General features: G+C 36.7%; 1 protein-coding gene across 24 annotated transcripts in view; it reads left to right on the top strand.

The window, feature by feature from the left end:
* ERC1 (ELKS/RAB6-interacting/CAST family member 1) overlaps positions 1-20,086 on the top strand; it is a 524,080-nt gene that overhangs the window by 84,122 nt on the left and 419,872 nt on the right. For all 24 annotated transcript variants that reach the window (XM_045463914.1, XM_045463916.1, XM_045463908.1 and 21 more), the window contains exon 3: positions 12,505-12,921. In XM_045463914.1, the coding sequence (XP_045319870.1) occupies positions 12,505-12,921 (417 nt within the window). The remainder of the gene's footprint in view (positions 1-12,504; positions 12,922-20,086) is intronic.

The following is a 20,086-nucleotide window of genomic DNA, read 5'->3' as shown; positions in this document are numbered from 1 at the left end:
TTGTAGATTTCCAAAGTATCTTTCACTCATTTTTAAAATTTTAAGTTGTTTATTTTTATTTGTGAGTTTCAGGAGTTGTTTATATATTCAGGACACAAGTCCTTTGACAGTTACTATTTTTCCCAGTATGTGGCCTATCAATTTATTTTTATAATGATCACTTTGAGAAAAATTTTGATAAAATTCTATTTTGATTAAGTCCAGTGTGTCAGTTTGTTTATTTATTTATTTTTAATGCTTGTTTATTTTTGAGACAGAGAGACAGAGCATGAGCAGGGGAGGGACAGAGAGAGAGGGAGACACAGAAGCAGGCTCCAGGCTCTGAGCCGGCAGCACAGAGCCTGACACGGGGCTCGAACTCATGAACAGCAAGATCATGATCTGAGCCGAAGTTGGATGCTTAACTGACTGAGCCACGCAGGAGCCCCTGTCAGTTTTTAATTATACCAAGTGTGCTTTCTAACATAGATATCTCAATATCTTTTATTTAAAAGTATGCACGGAGATGAAGTGATGGTGAAGATCACTTCAAATGCAAATATGATGTGGTAAGTAAACTCCTTGCAAATATGGGTGCAGGAGTTAAATAGTTGTTTGAAAATAATGGTCACAAATACATTTATTGGGGCTTGTATGATAGGATTGGTGAGAGTCAGGAAAGCAAATTTATTTTCCCTTTAAATACCCCATGAAGATTCCATCTGGTGTTCTTATTTGCTCTTAACAGTGCCGCTGAATCATGAAGCAGTCTTTAATACTATCTCTTTACTACCTAAATTCATTTCTTTTCTGTTTATTAATTTTTCAAAAAATTTTGATTAATTACTAAAGATTTCTTTTATCTGCTTAACATTTTTACAGAAGCATGTGCAAGGGTCTTAGACATACCTTGTTTGATGATTGCCATGGAAGTTATTAAAGGATTGTGTACAATAAATATTTATATTTATATCTCAGTTACTTTCAGGGAAGATTCAAGATTTTATCTATAAAAGCGTCATATTTTTGTTGTTGTTGTTCATGTTTTTATCCCCAGGTGCCTTTTTGTTCTTATCAAGCTTCTCTTTCTGTCTCTTTTTAATTACACTTCTAAAACATTTGTGTAGAGAAATGCAGTTAAATTTTATATGTTGATCTTACGTTTACCAGGTTGCTGAACTCTTAATGATATAGATGTCTCGTCTGTAATTTCTTCTGAATTTTCATCATATAATCTTTGTATAATGACTGTTTCTTCTTTTCTAATTCTTCTACCCTTTATTGTCTTCTCATCTTACTACACTTGTTCTTAGTATTTCTAGAACAAATTACAGTAGTGGACTATGGCAGTCTCTCAGTTGCCTGTATTCAGTTTCATTCTGATTTGCTTGATAGCTAGATTTGATTTTTATAGGAAAGCACGTTTAATAAAAATATAAGTATTGAAATAAGATATGAATAATTTTGGTTGGTTTGCTCTGGTTTACTAATGTTCTCTGTATATGTTTTACGTAATTTTCTCCAGACAGAATTAATTTTACAAGTAATTTTGTTTGGCTTCATCTCATTTTGAAATTTTTTGGTGATCGTGTATGTCAAAACATCTTAAACAGTAGTACTGTTTAAATGAATGCTTTTCTCTAAGACTGTAAGGTTGTGATCTTTTTGTACCTTCAATATCAGTCTTCCTTGCTTCTCTTCCTCTGGGGGAAAAGGTGGGGGAAGGAGAGCGAAATTCTATAGTTTCTGATAAGCTGTGAGTACACAGTGACTTCATTGTTGACATAGCTCTGTGGGACAGACATTAGACCCTGTCAGCTTTACGTTGTGTGCAGCTGAATGTCAGCAGGGACTCCCTTCAGATGGCCAAGTTTCTTGCCTTCTGTGTGTATTCATTCAGCAAAATCTACTCTCCAAAGCAGCATTGCCAAGATTATATCACTTTCATAGCTGATTGGCATCACTTAACTCTTTGTTCTTTACTCTTCTTTCTTTTTGATTCATATACCAGTATTTCTGTGACCAAGATTGGGGATTTCATTTACCTTTGTTTCAGGTGTTTGAAACTGTTGGGTTGTAGAGAATGAAGAAAGAAGTGAGTTTGATACTTGAAATGCTGCTGGAATGAACACTATCTTTTTGGTTGCTTATAGTTCTGCCATTGCATTGTTACTGCTGAGTGTTCTCAAGTTAAATACAATGGAAGTGGTTGTCCTAGGATCTCTTTTCTGGTTGATTTTACTTTGAAGATTTTTTTTTTCAGTTATTTTGATGTCATTTGTAGTGAAATGAATCTCTTCAATCCTGATATTTCTTAGCATAATATTTTTACCATCGTAATTTCTGGTTTGGAATACTGTCCTTTCTTTCTGTACTTCATTCACCAATTCCTTCTTTCCTCTTTCTGTCTTTTAGTTGGGGAAATCAGAACAGTTTTCTGGAGGAGATAATGCCTGAGCTTAGACTAAAAGGACAAGTAGGATTAAACTGGGAGTGAAAGAGGGAAAGGACAGAGGAGATCACATAAGTAGAAGTTAAGGGGTAAATAACAAATAATATGGTGCTTGGGTATCTAAAAGCAATTTGGAATTTCTAGGACTTGTACTAAAAGCAGTTTATTGTTACTTGAATTGTTGATTATCTCTGAGGTCATAAAATATTAAACGTACAGTTGACCTTTGAGGAATGTGGGGATTAGGGGCACTGTCCTCTGCACAGTTGAAAATTTGCATGTAACTTTTGACTCTCCCTTACCGCCACCCCCCCCCCCCACCCATTAACGGTTAATAGCCTACTATTGACTGGAAGCCTTACTGATAACATAGTCAGTTAACACATATTTTGTATGTTATTATGTATTATATACTGTATTCTTAGAATAAAGCAAGCTAGATGAAAAGAAAGTGTTATTAAGAAAATCATGAGGTCCCCTAAAAAAAAAAAGAAAGAAAATCATGAGGAGGAGATAATGCATTTACTGTACTGTTTATTGAAAATAATATGTGTGTAAATGGACCCATGCTGTTCAGACCCATGTTGTTCATTCAAGGGTCAACTTATTTTGATAGCATTTTCATTTATTCTTTAACTTCCATTCTGGGTTGTACTAGCATAAAGATAGAGGTTCTACGTTTTTCCTGGATTCAGTAGTGGAGAGTAGTTGGTAGAATTCTGGTATAATTGCTTGTTCATTATCTTCACTCTTTGTCTTTTTTTAGAAGAGAATGAGCGTAACATAAGGGTAATTTAATTAACCATTTGAATTCTGGTGTGTTGTATCTTAATCTGAGAACTTGGGTTTGGTTAATAGTTGATAGTTTACAGTATACTTTGCTGCACAGAAAATAAATCCTTGTAATCAACTGAAAGAGTAGTAGACTGATGATTATAAGAAATGAATTACCTTAGAGGCTTTTCCTCAGTCTCTGAGGTTTAGACTGGTTAAATTTCTCACCGACTTCCTTCTAAAGTGATAGAAATTAAAATACTTTCTTTTCATATTAAAGATTCACGAGTCTAGCTCATAGTGATCTCTGATAGGTTCTTAAGCTTCATTTGAATATCTTGTATGTAGAATTAAGTGCCTTACATGTATGTGTCTCATTTCTGTCTTGAATATTCTTAACTTTTTTAAAAAAATGTTTATTTATTTTTGAGAGAGGGAGAGAGAGAGTGTGAGCTGGGGAGGGGCAGAGAGGGAGACAGAGGTTCCAAAGCAGGTCCTGTGTAGCAGAGAGTCCAATGCGGGGCTCAAACCCATGAACCAACCATGAGATCATGACCTGAGCCAAAGCCAGGCACCCAACTGACTGAGCCACCCAGGCTTGAATATTATTCTTAATCTAAAATTTAGAATAGGGTGTAGTGCTGATGAGTAACTATTATGTTCTTTTTTTTAACTATTATGTTTTATCAATTTGTAAGCTTTATTTTTGGATAAGAACTCCATGTGCTTTGTATAGTACTAAAACTATGAAAGATTCCTGTTGACTGTTGATTATCTGAAAATGCTTCTCTTTGCTTTGGATCAAACATGAATAAATCCAGAGACACCTGGCTGGCTTAGTCAGTGGAGCATGTGACTCTTGATCTCAGGGTTGTGGGTTTGAGCCCTACGTTGGGTATAGAGATTATTTTATTAAAAAAAAAAAAACCATGAATAAATCCAGAGTATATAGTTAAAATTTTTTATTAGGATTGTGTTTTGTATTTTGGGTAGTTTTTATTTAAGATAGAATTTTTAAAAATGTTTTATTCATTTTTTGAGAGAGAGAGAACGAGTAGGAAAGGGGCAGAGAGAGACAGAGACACAGAATCCAAAGCAGGTTCCAGGCTCTGAGCTGTCAGCATAGAGCCTGACTCAGGTTTTGAACCAATGAACCCTAAGATTATGAACTGAGCCGAAGTCAGACCTTTAACCTAGTGAGCCACCTAGGCACCCCTAAGATAGAATTTTTTGTGTTAGTTGGTAAAGAATTGTTACAGAATATGAGTTAATCATTGTATTATAGGGGAAAGATAAAGCTTTCCAGGGACTTGATTTGCATGTTCTACTAGCTGTTACTTTCAAAATAATTTCTCAAAATTTTTCTCAATCTTTCATCAAAACCTTATTGAGCACTTAATATACTGAGCACTGTGCTGTACCTCATAGTAAAGAGATGACAACTGTTAAAGTCCTAGAAAGTTTTTATTGAAGACAGAGACAAATATATTTCAGATTAGTCTGGTAAGTGCTATTGTTAGGGATATAGTAATGTAGCGGTACAGATCAGAACCTCAAATGGCCTGAGGAAGCTGTAAGCGTGACTCAGATGACTTCAGTAAGAATTATTATGGGCTCTTTTGCATCTTACGTTAATGAAATTTACTTAATATATACATTTACATGTTTCAGAATAAATTGTTCTTGATTTAACATAATAGGGTGCAATACTGGTATTTTTTCCTTTTTTAAAATGTTTATTTTTTGGGGGGGGACAGAGAGAGGAAGACAGGATCCAAAGCAGGCTCTGCACTGTCAGTGGAGAGCCTGATGTGGGGCTCGAACTCACAAACTGTGAGATCATGACCTGAGCCGAAGTCAGAAACTTTACCACGTGAGCCACCCAGGCACCCCTATACTTGTATTTTTTTTTAACTGATCATCTTGACACATAGTTCATGGAGTTCTCTGTGATATATTGTTTGAAATGATGATCACTTTTTGTATCCATAATACAGTAGTCTCTCCTTTGCATCGTTTTGTTTCCTGTGGTTTCAGTTACTGGTGGTCACCTGTGGTCTGGAAGCAGACCTCATTTTTCCTTCTGACTTTCTTGTTAGAAGGTCCCTTGTAGCCTAACACTGCTTCACAATGCCTACCTCATTCACCTCACTTCATTTTAGTCATGTAGGCATTTTATCATGTCACATCATCATCATCAGAAGGTTGAGTACAGAACATGAGATTATTTTAAGGGAGAGACACCACATTCTCATAAATTTTTATTAGTATACTGTTATGTTCTATTTTATTTTAGCTTTGTTGTTAATCTTTTAGTATGCCTAATCTATAAATTTTATCATAGGTATGTATGTATAGGAAAAAACATACTATATATGGGATTTGGTACTATGCACAGTTTTAGGCATCCATTGGGGGTCTTGGAACATATTCCCTGTAGAGAAAGAGGGGACTACTGTATTCTTTTTTTCTAACTAAAAATAGCTCTAGGCTACAAAATTCTGTCAATTTAGAAATCAGGATAAACTGGACCAAAGCATTCTGTTATTCCAAGAAATTAATGATTATTTTTGGGAAGTTATGCCTTAGAGGAGCTTCTGATATTTATCTAAAATGTGTTATATGAAGGGCTGTGGTGATTTTTCGGCCATTTTTTTCAGATGTATTATTTTTCTAATAGAAGTCATAGTCTCTGTCGGAGATTTAAAAATTTTCATTTCTGTTCACAATACTCTATCATTTCATTGAGGCACAGTGCCATATAATAATAGCACAATCCTTGGATTAAATTTTAAGCAGTTACTTGGGCACATGGATGGCTCAGTCGGTTGAGTGTCTGACTTTGGCTCAGGTCATGTTCTAATGGTTTGTGGGTTCAAGCCCCACTTCAGGCTCTGTGCTGACAGCTCAGAGCCTGGAGCTGCTTCAGATTCTGTGTCTCACTCTCTCTCTGCCCCTCCCCTGATTGCGCTCTGTCTCTGTCTCTCTCAAAAATAAACATTAAACAAAAAAAACAATTAAAAAAATTTAAGCAGCTACTTTTCCAGTCTTTCCAGATCACCTGAATGTCAGAGTGAAAAGTGGTAGACTACTGAGTGTTGGTATAACATTTGGAATATCAGAAGTCAGAGATCATTTGGAGAATGTCATGAGGCAGAATTCCCAAATAGAAATTCTCCTAATGTCTTACAACTGAGGTCTTCCCACTAAATTCAGTATGTCTTTTTTTTTGGTTGATCATTATAAATGTCTATGGGATGTATAGGTTTGCTCAGTTTATCATCTGTATGAATATGCTGGAGAAACAGTAGCATAGTTTCTTAGCCTGTTGCTTCTTTCTTCTCCCAAGGAATTTGGCAAGAATTTTTGTAAAGTAAAGCTAGCTTGAATGTAGCCTAAAGTAGGGATTTATTTCAGTGGAGAAAATTGCTGTGTACCTTTCTAGGCTACCAGTCAGACCATCATTTTATTTCTATTTTGTAGATAAATGGGTGCAAGCAGAGCTGAAATTATAACATTAATGGTTATAATTTCTATATTGTCAAAATAATTGCCATGCCAGATTTAATCAAATTGTAAATGCTAAAGTATATGTGAGGCTATTAGCTGTAGTCAACACCTGTTTCTCCTAACCTGAATGAATTGGTGATGAATGTCCAAAAAAGGAGGAACAGTTGTACCTAGCAATCAGTTTCATTGTTGAATTTAACTTCTGATACTACCCTCACTCAGGCTTTAACTGGGTTTTTTGACTTTCAGATGTAAAGAAGGAAAATAGAATTGATAATAAGCTCTAGAGAATTACTAGCATTTTGACACATCTTTTCATTAAAGATTTTGAAGTTAAACAACTGTTAAGAATCTTTACAATGTGATGCTGAAAGTTAAATGCATTTAAAAAAATCCTATTCCTGAATTAAAATATCTGATAGTCTTATTATAAATGTATTCTTGGTAAGAAAAAAGCAGTGGTTTTCAAAAGTTTGAAGATTACCAGAATTGAAAATTCACTACTTGCTATGCCTAATAGGAAAACTAGAAATTATGAAATAAACAGTTGATGTGTTTGCACTGAAAGAAAAAAAATCTCTATGATAGTCACCATAAAATTTGTTAGAAGAAAAATGACGGACTTGGAAATATATTTGTAACATACACAGTAGGCAAAAGGTTATTTTCCTAAGTGGATTAGGAAAATTAAAAAATGGGCAAAGAACAAGGACAGATGAGTAACAAAGGAAGGAATACAAAGTGCCAGTAGACATGTGAATAGGTATTTAGCTGTGCTTATAATCAAAGAAATGCCAGAAAAAGAAAATACCTACAGTTTTCAAATATATGGGGAAGTGGCGACTCCCAGATATTGTTTGGTGGAAGTTTAAATGTGTCAGACCCTTTCAGAGATAATTTTTAATATATAATCAAAAATTACAATTGCATATCCTCCAATTCAGCAATTCCCCTTTGAGAATTTATCCCCAGTGAAAATTTGGATACATGTACAAAGATATACATATGAAGGTGCCTGTTGTAATAGTGAAAACAGAACCAACCTAAATATTTATCAATAGTCATAAATAATTTAATATCCATAAATTGGAATTTTATGGCAGGTATCATTTTTCCTCATTTTCTTTATTACTGTAAAATACATCTTATATCTACCATCTTAGCTACTTTTCTTTTTTTTTTTTTAATTTTTTTTTTTAACGTTTATTTATTTTTGAGACAGAGAGAGACAGAGCATGAACGGGGGAGGGTCAGAGAGAGAGGGAGACACAGAATCTGAAACAGGCTCCAGGCTCTGAGCAGTCAGCACAGAGCCCGAACGCGGGGCTCGAACTCACGGACCGCGAGATCATGACCTGAGCCGAAGTCGGACGCTTAACCGACTGAGCCACCCAGGCGCCCCCTAGCTACTTTTCAAGTGTATCGTTCGTTGGCATAAAGTACATTATGTTGTGCAAACATTGCCACCATCCATCTCCAGAACTCTTTTCATCCTGTAAAACTTTACCTGTTAGTGACTTCCCATCCCTCCCCAACCCCTGCTCTTTCCAGGCTTTGGCAGCCACTGTTGTTCTTTCTACTTCATATGTTTGACTAATCTAGATACCTCGTGTTAAGTGGAATCATATAATAGTTGTCTTTTGTGGTTTAGTTAGCATTATCCTCAAGTTTCATCCATGTTGTAGCATGTCAGAATTTCATTCTTTTTTAAGTTTGAAAAGTATTGTAAGCACTTTTAAAAATTTGTTTTTTATATTATTTTTATATTATTTTTTAATTTTATCTATTTCTGAAAGAGAGAGTGCAAGCAGGGTAGGGGCAGAGAGAGAGAGGGAGACCCAGAATCTGGAGCAGGCTCTAGGCTCCGAGCTGTCAGCAGAGAGCCTGATGTGGGATGCAAACCCAAGAACTGTGAGAACATGACCTGAGCTTAACCAACTGAGCCACCCAGCTGCCCTTTTTAAATTGAAAAATATTTTTTTAAAATGTTTTTTTATTTTTGAGAGAGAGACCGAGTACAGGCAGGGGAGGGGCAGAGACAGAGGGAGACACAGAATATGAAGCAGGCTCTGGGCTCCCGTCAGCACAGAGCCTGATGCAGGGCTTGAACCCATGAACTGGGTGATCATGACCTGAACCAAAGTTGAATGCTTAACTGACTGAACCACTCAGGTACCCCTAAATTTAATTTTTGAGTGGGGTAGCACATCTATTTCATTCAAATTTAAGAGGAAGGTTGGGAGGAGGGAAGATGGGAAGTGATTGCTAATAGGCCTGGGATTTCACTAAGGGGTGATGGAAGTGTTCTAGAATTAGATATGTGTGTTTGATGTACAACTTTTAATATGTTGAAAACTGAATTATACACTTAAAACAGGTGAACTTTATTATATGTGAGTTATATTTCAATAAAGCTGTTACTAAGAAGATTTCAATGTCAATTATACTTCAATTAAAAATTTCTGGAGGAATAAAAAAAATTTCAAGAGGAATAGAATAAATTTCTAATAAAGTGTTCTTATAAGTTGTCCTTCAGCTATTCTAGTTTTACTTTTTAAAAAATTATTTCTTGTGTAACTTTCCAGAAATATTATTTCTTAAGAATATTTTATTTTTTGGGGCGCCTGGGTGGCGCAGTCGGTTAAGCGTCCGACTTCAGCCAGGTCACGATCTCGCGGTCTGTGAGTTTGAGCCCCGCGTCGGGCTCTGGGCTGATGGCTCAGAGCCTGGAGCCTGTTTCCGATTCTGTGTCTCCCTCTCTCTCTGCCCCTCCCCCGTTCATACTCTGTCTCTCTCTGTCCCAAAAATAAATAAATGTTGAAAAAAAAAAAAAAAAAAAAAGAATATTTTATTTTTTGCTTACAGTAGATAGTAAATATTATTCCCTTTCTTTAACAAAAGTGGTAGTAAATTGAACACGGTTTTCTGTACCCAAGCAATTATCTCTGAAATCTGTTTCTCTTATTTTTAGGTAAAAAGGTGGTTTTTGTTGTTGTTGTCTTAATTACAAAAGGATTACATGGTTAGCTAGTACAAAAAGTATGAAGAAAAAATGAAAAAGCTATTCATACCCAGAGATAGTCATTGGTAATTAATTGCTTGTATCCTTTTAGACTTTACTCTAGATGTATATACACTTTTAAAATTTTTTTTTTTTTCAACGTTTATTTATTTTTGGGACAGAGAGAGACAGAGCATGAACGGGGGAGGGGCAGAGAGAGAGGGAGACACAGAATCGGAAACAGGCTCCAGGCTCCGAGCCATCAGCCCAGAGCCCGATGCGGGGCTCGAACTCACGGACCGCGAGATCGTGACCTGGCTGAAGTCGGGCGCTTAACCGACTGCGCCACCCAGGCGCCCCATACACTTTTAAAAATTAGATTGAGATCATCCTATACTTAGTCTTGTGTGGTCTGCTTTTTTACACTTAAAACAGTATATTGTGATGATAGATTTAAATCACTAAATACCAATCTACATTGTTGTTGTTATTTTTTTAACGTTTATTTATTTTTGAGAGACAGAGCATGAGCAGGAGAGGGGCAGGGAGAGAGGGAGATACAGAATCAGAAGCAGGCTCCAGGCTCTGAGCTATCAGCACAGAGCCTGATGCGGGGCTTGAACCGCGAACTGTGAGATCGTGACCTGAGCCAAAGTTGGATACTTAACCGACTGAGCCATCCAGGTGCCCCTACATTGTTATTTTTTTATGGATGTATAGTATTAAATTATGTGGACATTTCTCATTTACTGTAACTCATCACCTATTAATATCTATTTAGGTTGTTTCTAATTTTGTCACTATTATAAATAAGAATAAGTATCTTTGTACATACATCTTTGTATCCTTGCCAGATCATTTATTTGAGATATTTACTATACTGCTATTTTGTAGTCTGCCAGAATTTTTCAACAATGTATGTTTTATAATCTGCAAAGATTTCCATGATATTATTAAAATCTCTGTGAAAAAATTATGCAGGTATATAAATCCTTATTTTAAATATGAGGAATCTGAAATGCAGAAAGTGGCATTGTATCCAAAATTGCATAGCAGTTAGTGTGAGAGCTGGAACTAAAAGTCAGGTCTTCTGATTGTGGGTTAGTGTTCTTTCCACTATGGCATACTGCCAGTCTTTAAACCTTTAATACAAAGAGTGATTTTTGTTGTTGTTGTTTCTTCATTTCTAAAAATATGAATCTTGTGAACACTTTTAGATTCTTTGTCTAACGTGCTGGAAATTTTCCATTCAGATTAAAGGTTCATATACCTTCATTAGGTGTACAGGCTAAAGATATGCTGTCTCAAACATTTTGTAATTTAACTGCATTAACATCTTTGTTTAATTACTCACCTATATTATTGTCCTTCCCTGTATGAAAAGCTCACATGGTGAGGTATTTCCCCATCCCCCTGATTTTTTTTTAAAGTTTTTTAAAAAAAATTATTTATTTTGACGGGGTGGGGGGGGCGGGGGAGGGTGGCGGAAGAGTGTGAGCAGGGGAGGGGCAGAGAGAGAGAATCCCAAGCAGGCTCTGTGCTGTCAGTGCTGAGCCTGACACTAGGCTTGAACTCACAAACTGTGAGATCAAGACCTGAGCAGAGATAGAGTCAGAGCTTAACCAACTGAGCCACCCAGGCACTCCTTCTCCTCCCCTTATGAAAGCTTCAAGTTATGTTATTTTCTTCGGGTAGTACTAGTTTCTGTGGGCTGGGAAAATTCCTTTGATTTCAATGACAGGTCCATCATTTACTGTGTGATCTTGGGCAAGTTACTTAAATCTCTAGATTTAAAAAGACCTGACAGACTTTGGCTCAGGTCATGATCTCGCAGTTCTTAAGTTTGAGCCCCATATCAGGCTCTGTGCTGACAGTTTGGAGATAGGAGTTTGTAGATTCTGTGTCTCCTTCTCTCTCTCTGCCCCTCCCCTGCTGGCTTGCATGCTCTCTCATTCTCTCTCTCTCTCAAAAATAAACAGTAGTGGGTGCCTGGGTGGCTCAGTCGGTTGGGTGTCTGACTTTGGCTCAGGTCATGATCTCACATCTCTTGAGTCCAAGCCCCGTGTCGGGCACTGTGCTGACAACTCAGAGCCTGGAGCCTGCGTCTGATTCTGTTGTCTCCCTCTCTGTCTGATCCTCCCCCACTTGCACTCTTTCTCTCTCTCAAAAATAAACATTAAAAAATATTAAAAAAAAATAAACAGCGAAAAATCTCCAAGACTAGTGTCATCATCGGTAAGAATAATAATAATAATAGTAAAAAAGTAGTAAAAAAATTAATAGTACACATGTCATGAAGATTAAATGAATCAACACATAAAAAGTGTGTGGCATGTAGATGCTACTCATTAAATGTTAGTATTATTTAATGTGTAAACTTACTTAAAAAGTCATTTTGTGTTTTGATATCCTTTGTATTATTTGGTGAAACTTTTGTATGATGTGTTTGTATTCCTGTAGATTTCCCCTTTCTCCTCCCCTCTCTTTTAGTTCTGTGAATATTTCTGTTAATTTTGAACAATGCCTTTATTTTGTCATGGCTTATGCAAAGTGAAGTTCTGCCATACTTCTCTTGTTTCCTTTTGGGAGTAATACAGGTTAAATTATTGACATTTTATAGATTATCTCAATCATATTTTAAGACAGTGTAAAATAACATGAATTCTAATTTGTTAAATTCAAGTTCTGAGAGCCCTGGTAGCTACTTTCTGACTTTCCCAGTCTGCTTTATTTTTTCTTCTTGAGGAGGGAAGCTGACTTGGGGTTTTCTGTTTTGTCTTGGTTCTAGCACATGCAAATGACAATCCAGGCTCTCCAGGATGAATTGCGGATCCAGAGGGACCTGAACCAGCTGTTTCAGCAAGATAGTAGCAGTAGGACTGGTGAACCTTTCGTGGCAGAGCTGACAGAGGAGAACTTTCAGAGGTTACATGCTGAGCATGAGCGGCAGGCCAAAGAGCTGTTTCTTCTTCGAAAGACTTTGGAGGAAATGGAGTTGCGTATTGAGACTCAGAAGCAAACCCTAAATGCTCGGGATGAATCCATCAAGAAACTTCTGGAGATGTTGCAGAGCAAAGGACTTTCTGCTAAGGCTACTGAAGAAGATCATGAGAGAACAAGACGACTGGCAGAGGCAGAGATGCATGTCCACCACCTAGAAAGCCTTTTGGAGCAGAAGGAAAAAGAGAACAGTATGTTGAGAGAGGTGAGTGCTTTTTCAGTTTTCTTGACTTACTGATTGTCTCTCCCACCCCGCATTAGTCAGCATCTTGGCTTAGATAAATTTACATACTCCACTGAGTTAGCCCGAAGGGAATTTCTTCTTTGATATTTAAGTGCTTCACTGATTTCTGATTTGCTCTCTTGTATGAGATGGCATTGACTAGTATGTATACTGGCTTGATAAATTTCTGGGTCTTTCTGCCCCCCCCCCCCCCCCCGCCCCCAATCTGGTTTCTGTAGACACATTTTATTGCTAGAGGGACACAGAATTTTCTTAGTTTGTTACTCATCTCTTGATTTGTTCATAGAGACACACACAGCAAAAACAGAATCAGGTTACCTAATTATTGTTTAATTTCAGAATATTATTAAGAGAAAAAGTGTTTACCTCAGTTTAGATGTGCTTATATAGTCCTTGGTAGTAGTAATGGATGTTTGCTCTGTGGTTGCCATAGAAACTTGCCTTGCTCTAAAAGATATGTAATAAAAATCATTTGCTTCCATGGAGGCACAGTGAGAAAGAATGATATAGAACACACTGTCAGTTATTTTTTATAGAGGAAACTCAGACTTAAGCTGGCCACTGTGACTGTTGATAATCTTTCACTTTTCTAGGTAATGATTCATTTTAAGAAAACATAAATGGAAAATACATCTTCCTTTGAATTAAAAAAAATCGACAGCTGTAATTCTCTATATGTGGCCAGAGACTTCAGATAACTTTCCCATTTGGATAGGGAAAAAAAAATCACAGAATTGTGTTACTGTCAGTCTGAATGAAGTATGAGGAAAGGAATTAAAAGCATGGAATATTCCCAAAGCAGCAAAATAGTAACTGTAAAAGGATACTTCTATATTTGTAGTTCTATAACTTCTCCTTTTGTAAGGAATATGAAACATTTACAGTGAGGACATTTTATTTTTGATAAAGGGGAAATTCAGTGTTTTTTAAAAACATGATTTTATTACATAGTAAATTCATGGTAGCTTATTGTAGTAAAATTAGCAAAAACTTAAAATCCCAGGTATCATTACCTACTGATAACTGTTATGCATATGTTTCCAGTCATTTTTATTATGTATACATTCCTTCTGCATTAAAAAAAATTATTTATTTATTTATTGTGAGAGAGGGGCAGAGAGAAAGAGAGAACCCCAAACAGACCTCTTGCTGCCAGCACAGAGCCTGATTCAGGGCTTGATCTCACAACCGTGAGATCATGACCTGAGCCCAAATCAAGACTCGGATGCTTTACTGACTGAGCCACCCAGCTCGCCACCCTTCTGTATTTCTTTCTCTTAAGAAAGATAGAATACTGTACATTAGTATTGTCTAATAGAAGTTTCTGTGATGATGGAAATGTTCTGTATCTGCTTTGTTCATTATGGTAGCCACTAGTCACATATGGTTATGGAGCTCTTGAATTGTGGCTAGTGTGACTGAGGAACTGACTTAAATTTTATTTCACTGTAACTAATCTGGAATTAAATTTAATTAATCAAATTTAAATTTAAGTATCTATGTGCAGCTTGTGGCTTCTGTGTTAGTGTAGGTATGCATAATGTAATGTCACATGCTTTTCTTGATAATGTATTTGACCATCTTTTGTCAGGTATATGTAGAGTTTTGTAATTTCAGATGAATTTATAACGTTTGATTGAATATTGAAAATTTAGACCACTATTTTTCAGTAGTATAAAACTGCTGTGCTGAATATCCTTAACCATATATCTCTGTACATTAATTTTTTTCTTTAGGATAAATTCCTAGAAATGAATTTGCTTGAAAGGTGTGTACATTTTTGAAACTGAATAATCTCATCTTCCAGAGTGAGTGGACCAGTTTATCTTCCTAGCGGTGTATATAACATGTTGTTAGGATTAATCAGCAGCTATGTACATTTTAGGCTCTTCAAATTATCAGACTGTAATATTTTAGGAAATTTTCAGTCAACTGGTATGTTACAGGCACATCCTGAGTTTGTTTCAATTTACATTAAAGACTTTATATTTTAATGAGATTACTTAGAGCCTGGCCATAGACTTTTGTTAGAGAAGTTGTAATAATCTCACACAGCATACAACCTGAAATGTTTCCCAGCATCATGAATTTTGAATGTTACGTTTTTAGTGCTTCTGTTCTGAGTGTTTCAACCTATGCCCATTTATTTATTTGAAAGCATTTTAAATTGAAGTATAGTTGACACAGAACATTACATTAATTTTAAGTGTACAGTATAGTGATTTGACACCTCTGTACATTGTGCTGTACTCGCTACAGGTATAGCTACCATCTGTCACCATACAATGCTAGAACAGTACCAGTGACTATATTTCTTGTGCTCTCCTTTTATCCCTGTGACTTATTCATTCTGTATCTCCCACTCCTCTTTACCCATTTTGCCTATCCTTCAACCCATCTCCCCTCTTGCAGTTTGTCTTCTATAGACTCTTTCTGCTTTTTGTTAATTTATTTTGTGTTTTAGATTCCACACATTAGTGAAATATATGGTATTTGTCTCTTTCACTTATTTCACTTAGCATAATACCCTCTAAGTCCATCCATGTTGTCGTAAGTGGCTAGATTGCATTCTTTTTTATTATGCCTGTTTACTTTTGAGTTTTGGAGTTAATAAATGGTGAACAGTTAAGGAGTGTGAAAAGCTACATTGTTACTCTGGCAGAGAACAGAGATGTGGTGAATTTGAAAAAGTGGTAGAAAAAAACATGAATATAAGACTGATTTTTCAACTAACAAGCTCTACAAAATCAAGTCCCACTTACGTACATAGTGTGGAAGAAATATAGGTAGGCCTTATCAATCATACCAACACACAATTCTAGTTGCTGTTAGTAACAGCATCATCTTACAGAAAAGCACAGTCTTACAAATTAAAATTACTTAAGAGCAGGTGGAAATGATTGTTTCAGAAACAAATGTTTAGAATTCTAGTTCTCTTTTCTGTTTCTCCTATTTACCTTCAAGACTTAGACCAAATTTTAGTTCTTTGAAGTTTTCCTCGTGTAGCTGTATGCTTAAATGTAGATGAACCAATCCTATGATAGTATATTTATATTTACGTGTATGTTTCTTCATTGTTTGCTTCATTTTTTGCATCAAAGATACATTTTTTAAATATTTTATTTATTTTATGTATATATATATATTTTAAATATTTTTATTTATTTTTGAGAGAGAGAGAGAGAGGGAGAGAGAGAGAGAGCGCGCATGATGGGGGGAAGGGCAGATAGAGAGAGGGAGACACAGAATCTGAACCAGGCTCCAGGCTCCAGCCTGTCAGCACAGAGCCTGATCCTGGGCTCGAACTCATGAACTGTGAGATCATGACCTGAGCTGAAGTCAGACACTTAACTGAGCCATCCAGGTGTCCCTAAAGATTTTATTTTTAAGTAATCTTTATACCCAACATAGGGTTCGAACCCACAACCTGGAGATCAAGAGTTGCATGCTCCCCTGACTGAGCCAGCCAGGCGCCCTCAAAGATACATGTTTTTAAAAAAATCTTTATTTTGCCAGTGTCTATCAAATACACAGTGGGTACTCAAGAAATGTTAGTTGAGTAAGTTGAAATGTAGGCCAAAAAATTTAAACCTAGAACTTACAGAAAGAAGGATAGCATTTCAAGTTTTTTTTTTTCCCCCAGTGAAACCACTGGGTTCTCAAATCTGATGAAGTTTGGAAAACAAGTTAAACTCAAAACTAATTTTACTTATGAGTTTAGTTATACATATTATAAATAAAATATTAGCAGATAGAGTCAGCATTATGATAAAAGGATAATACTCTGACCAAAAGGAGGTTATTCCAGCAATGCCAGAATGGCTTAATTTATCATACACAGTTACAATTTGTATTAGATAAAAGGAAAAGAGAATCTTGTGGTATTTGATGGCTGTCTGAAATATATTAGATAAAATGTTACAGAATTTTGATTGAAAATGAAACAAAATAAACTAAAAATAAGAATTGAATACTTTTAAATAAGATTTAAGTAAATAATAACATAATAAATGTATATAATAACCACATTTCAAACTAATAGCCAGCATCAGGCTTACTGTGCCATACTAGAAATGCCTACTGAAGTTAGAAAGAGGTCAGGGGCACCTGAGTGGTTCAGTCAGTTAAGTGTCCAACTTCTGCTCAGGTCATGATCTTGCAGTTTGTGAGTTTGAGCCCCGTGTCAGGCTCTGTGCTGACAGCTCAGAGCCTGGAGCCTGATTTGGATTCTGTGCCTCCCTCTCTCTCTCTGCCCCTTCCCCACTCATGCTCTCTCTCTCTCTGTCTCTCAGAAGTGAATAAACGTTAAAATTTTTTTTTTTTTTAGAAAGAGGTCAAAGATGGTTGGGTTCATCAGTATTTAACATTATTCTGGGTGTGTTACATGGTACAATTAGGTAAGGAAATGTAATAAATAATATCAGTAATGGTAATGGAGAGGAAAAGGCTAAATTTTCATTATAGTGTAGATGGGAACATCAATATAAAGATGTCACCTTACCCCAGATCTGTAAATTTGATGTAATCCTACTGGGAATGATTTTCAAACATGCCTTAATGATGTTGTAGTTTATTTGCAGAAGAACAGTGTAGGAACACTTGCTTAAGCAGATCATGATACACATATTTTATTTTTATTTTTTATTTTTTATTTTATTTTATTTTTTAATTTTTTAATGTTTATTTTTGAGAGAGAGAGAGAGAGAGAGAGAGAGAGAGAGAACAAGAGCAGGCAAGGGAGGGGCAGAGACAGAGGGAGACACAGAAACTGAAGCGGGCTCTAGGCTCCCACCTGTCAGCCCAGCCCCACGCAGGGCTCGATCCCGTGAGCCATGAGATCATGACCTGAGCTGAAGTTGGGTGCTTAACTGACTGAGCCACCCAGGTGCCCTTTATTTTTTATTAAAAAAATTTTTTTTGATGTTTATTTTTGAGAGAGAGCGAGAGAGTGAGAGAAAGCAAGTGAGTCGGGGAGGGGCAGAGAGAGAGGGAAACATAGAATTTGAAGCAGGCTCCAGGCTCTGAGCTGTCAGCACAGAGCCTGATGTGGGGGCTCGAATCCATGAACTGTGAGATCATGACCTGAGCCGAAGCCAGATGCCCAACTAACTGAGCCACCCAGGTGCCCCATGATACACGTATTTTATTTTATTTTTTTTAAATTTTTTTTCAACGTTTATTTATTTTTTGGGACAGAGAGAGACAGAGCATGAACGGGGGAGGGACAGAGAGAGAGGGAGACACAGAATCGGAAACAGGCTCCAGGCTCTGAGCCATCAGCCCAGAGCCCGACGCGGGGCTCGAACTCACGGACCGCGAGATCGTGACCTGGCTGAAGTTGGACGCTTAACCGACTGCGCCACCCAGGCGCCCCGATACACGTATTTTAAACCCAGTGATCTTAAAATGTACTGGCACAGCATTGGATAGCTAGATCAATGAAACAAAATAGAAACCAGAAATAATATGGTTTTAAAAATCTTATTTTGTTTTAGAGAGAGAGAGAGAGCAGGGGAGCAGGGCAGGGGAGAGACTGAGTATCACAAGCAGGCTCCACACTCAGCACAGAGCCCAAAGCAGGCTCGATTCCAAAACCCCAGGATCACAACCTGAGCCAAAAATCAAGAGTCAGACACTCAACTGACTGAGCCACCCAGGCACCCCAGAAATAATACAGTTTTAAGTATATGATGGATGTTTTAAATAGTGGCCATCCATTTGGAAAACAGTTACATAGTTACATCAAATTCTAGATGAAATAAAGAGCTACTTTATAAAAAATAAAAAACTAGAAGAATATGTAAGTAAAAAGCTTTTAATATAATTTTGAGAGAGGAAAGAATCTTTCACTGCCATAGGAAGAACCTTAAAGAATTAAATTTGTGGGGGCACCTGGGTGGCTCAGTTGGTTGAGTGTCCGTTTCTTGATTTCAGCTCAGGTCATGATCCCAGGGTCGTGGGATCAAGCCCTACTTTGGGCTCCATGCTGAGTGTGGAGACTGCTTAAGATTCTTTCTCTCCCTCTCTCCTTCTCCCTCTTTGCCTGCCCCCCACTCATGCATGCTCTCTCTCTTTCTAAAAATAAAAAATAAAAAAAAGAATTAAATTCGTGTATGTTAGAAAATACAGTTAACAAAAAGTTAAAATGATGATTGGGGTAAAGTTTTCTAATGTATGGCTAACATGATACATAAAGATTGTTTCTAAAACAAGAGACTAGAGGCACCACTTTTCCTTTTTTATTTATTCAACAAATAACTATTGAGCCTTTGATATGTATTTGATCCTAGGATGGGCATGGGTATACATTTTTTTATGTCAGACCACATGGTCTCTGCCCTCTTAGAACTTAAAAATCTAGTGGGAGACAGTAAACTGATAATTATGGGATGAAACTACATGATTGGGTGGAGTCTAATTTTGTTGGGGGAGGGGATTTCTGTAAATAGGATAAGCTCGTATGAGGAGGTGCCCCTGAGGTAAGGAGATTTGAGGAAAGACAAGGAGAAAGTCATGCTGAACATTTGGATAAAACCGTTTCATGAATAAAGGTTAAAAGTTGCAAAAGGCTTGATGGGAAGGAATTTTGAAGGAGCAACAAGGAGGCTAGAGGGCAAAAGCAAATTGTATAAGGTGAAGGCTGGCATCAGATGACAGGGTGAAGAGGTATCCAAGGACAAATCCATTCCTTTCATTCTTCAGGTATTTACTGGCACTAAGCATGTACAAAGCACTAGGGAAATAGTGAACAAAACATGCCCTCTGGGAGACAAAGCACTTGCCTTCATGATCCTTGCAGGTAATGCAACAGTTATATTCAAAGTGCAAGAAAAATCCATTCCAGTATTTAACCAAGGGAATGTTAAGATCAGGTTTGCTTTTTACAATTTACTCTGGTCGTGTTGAAAATAAATAGGGGAGGGAGAGTCAAGAGTGGACAAGGAAGTCTAATAACTTAACAGCTCTAATCTAGGGTAGGTGAGTGGTGACTTGAAATGACTTTTGCACATTATTGCACTAGTAGATCAAGGAAGTCAAAAAGAATTGTGAGTTGGCAATACCAGGATATCCATAGGTTTTGTTATTTATTGGATTTCGTGTTCATCTTTAAAGAAAAAGTATTTCA

This window comes from Leopardus geoffroyi, chromosome B4 (assembly GCF_018350155.1).
Source record: "Leopardus geoffroyi isolate Oge1 chromosome B4, O.geoffroyi_Oge1_pat1.0, whole genome shotgun sequence".
Taxonomy (NCBI): Eukaryota; Metazoa; Chordata; class Mammalia; order Carnivora; family Felidae; genus Leopardus; species Leopardus geoffroyi.
This window is presented reverse-complemented; position numbering and strand designations above follow the sequence as displayed.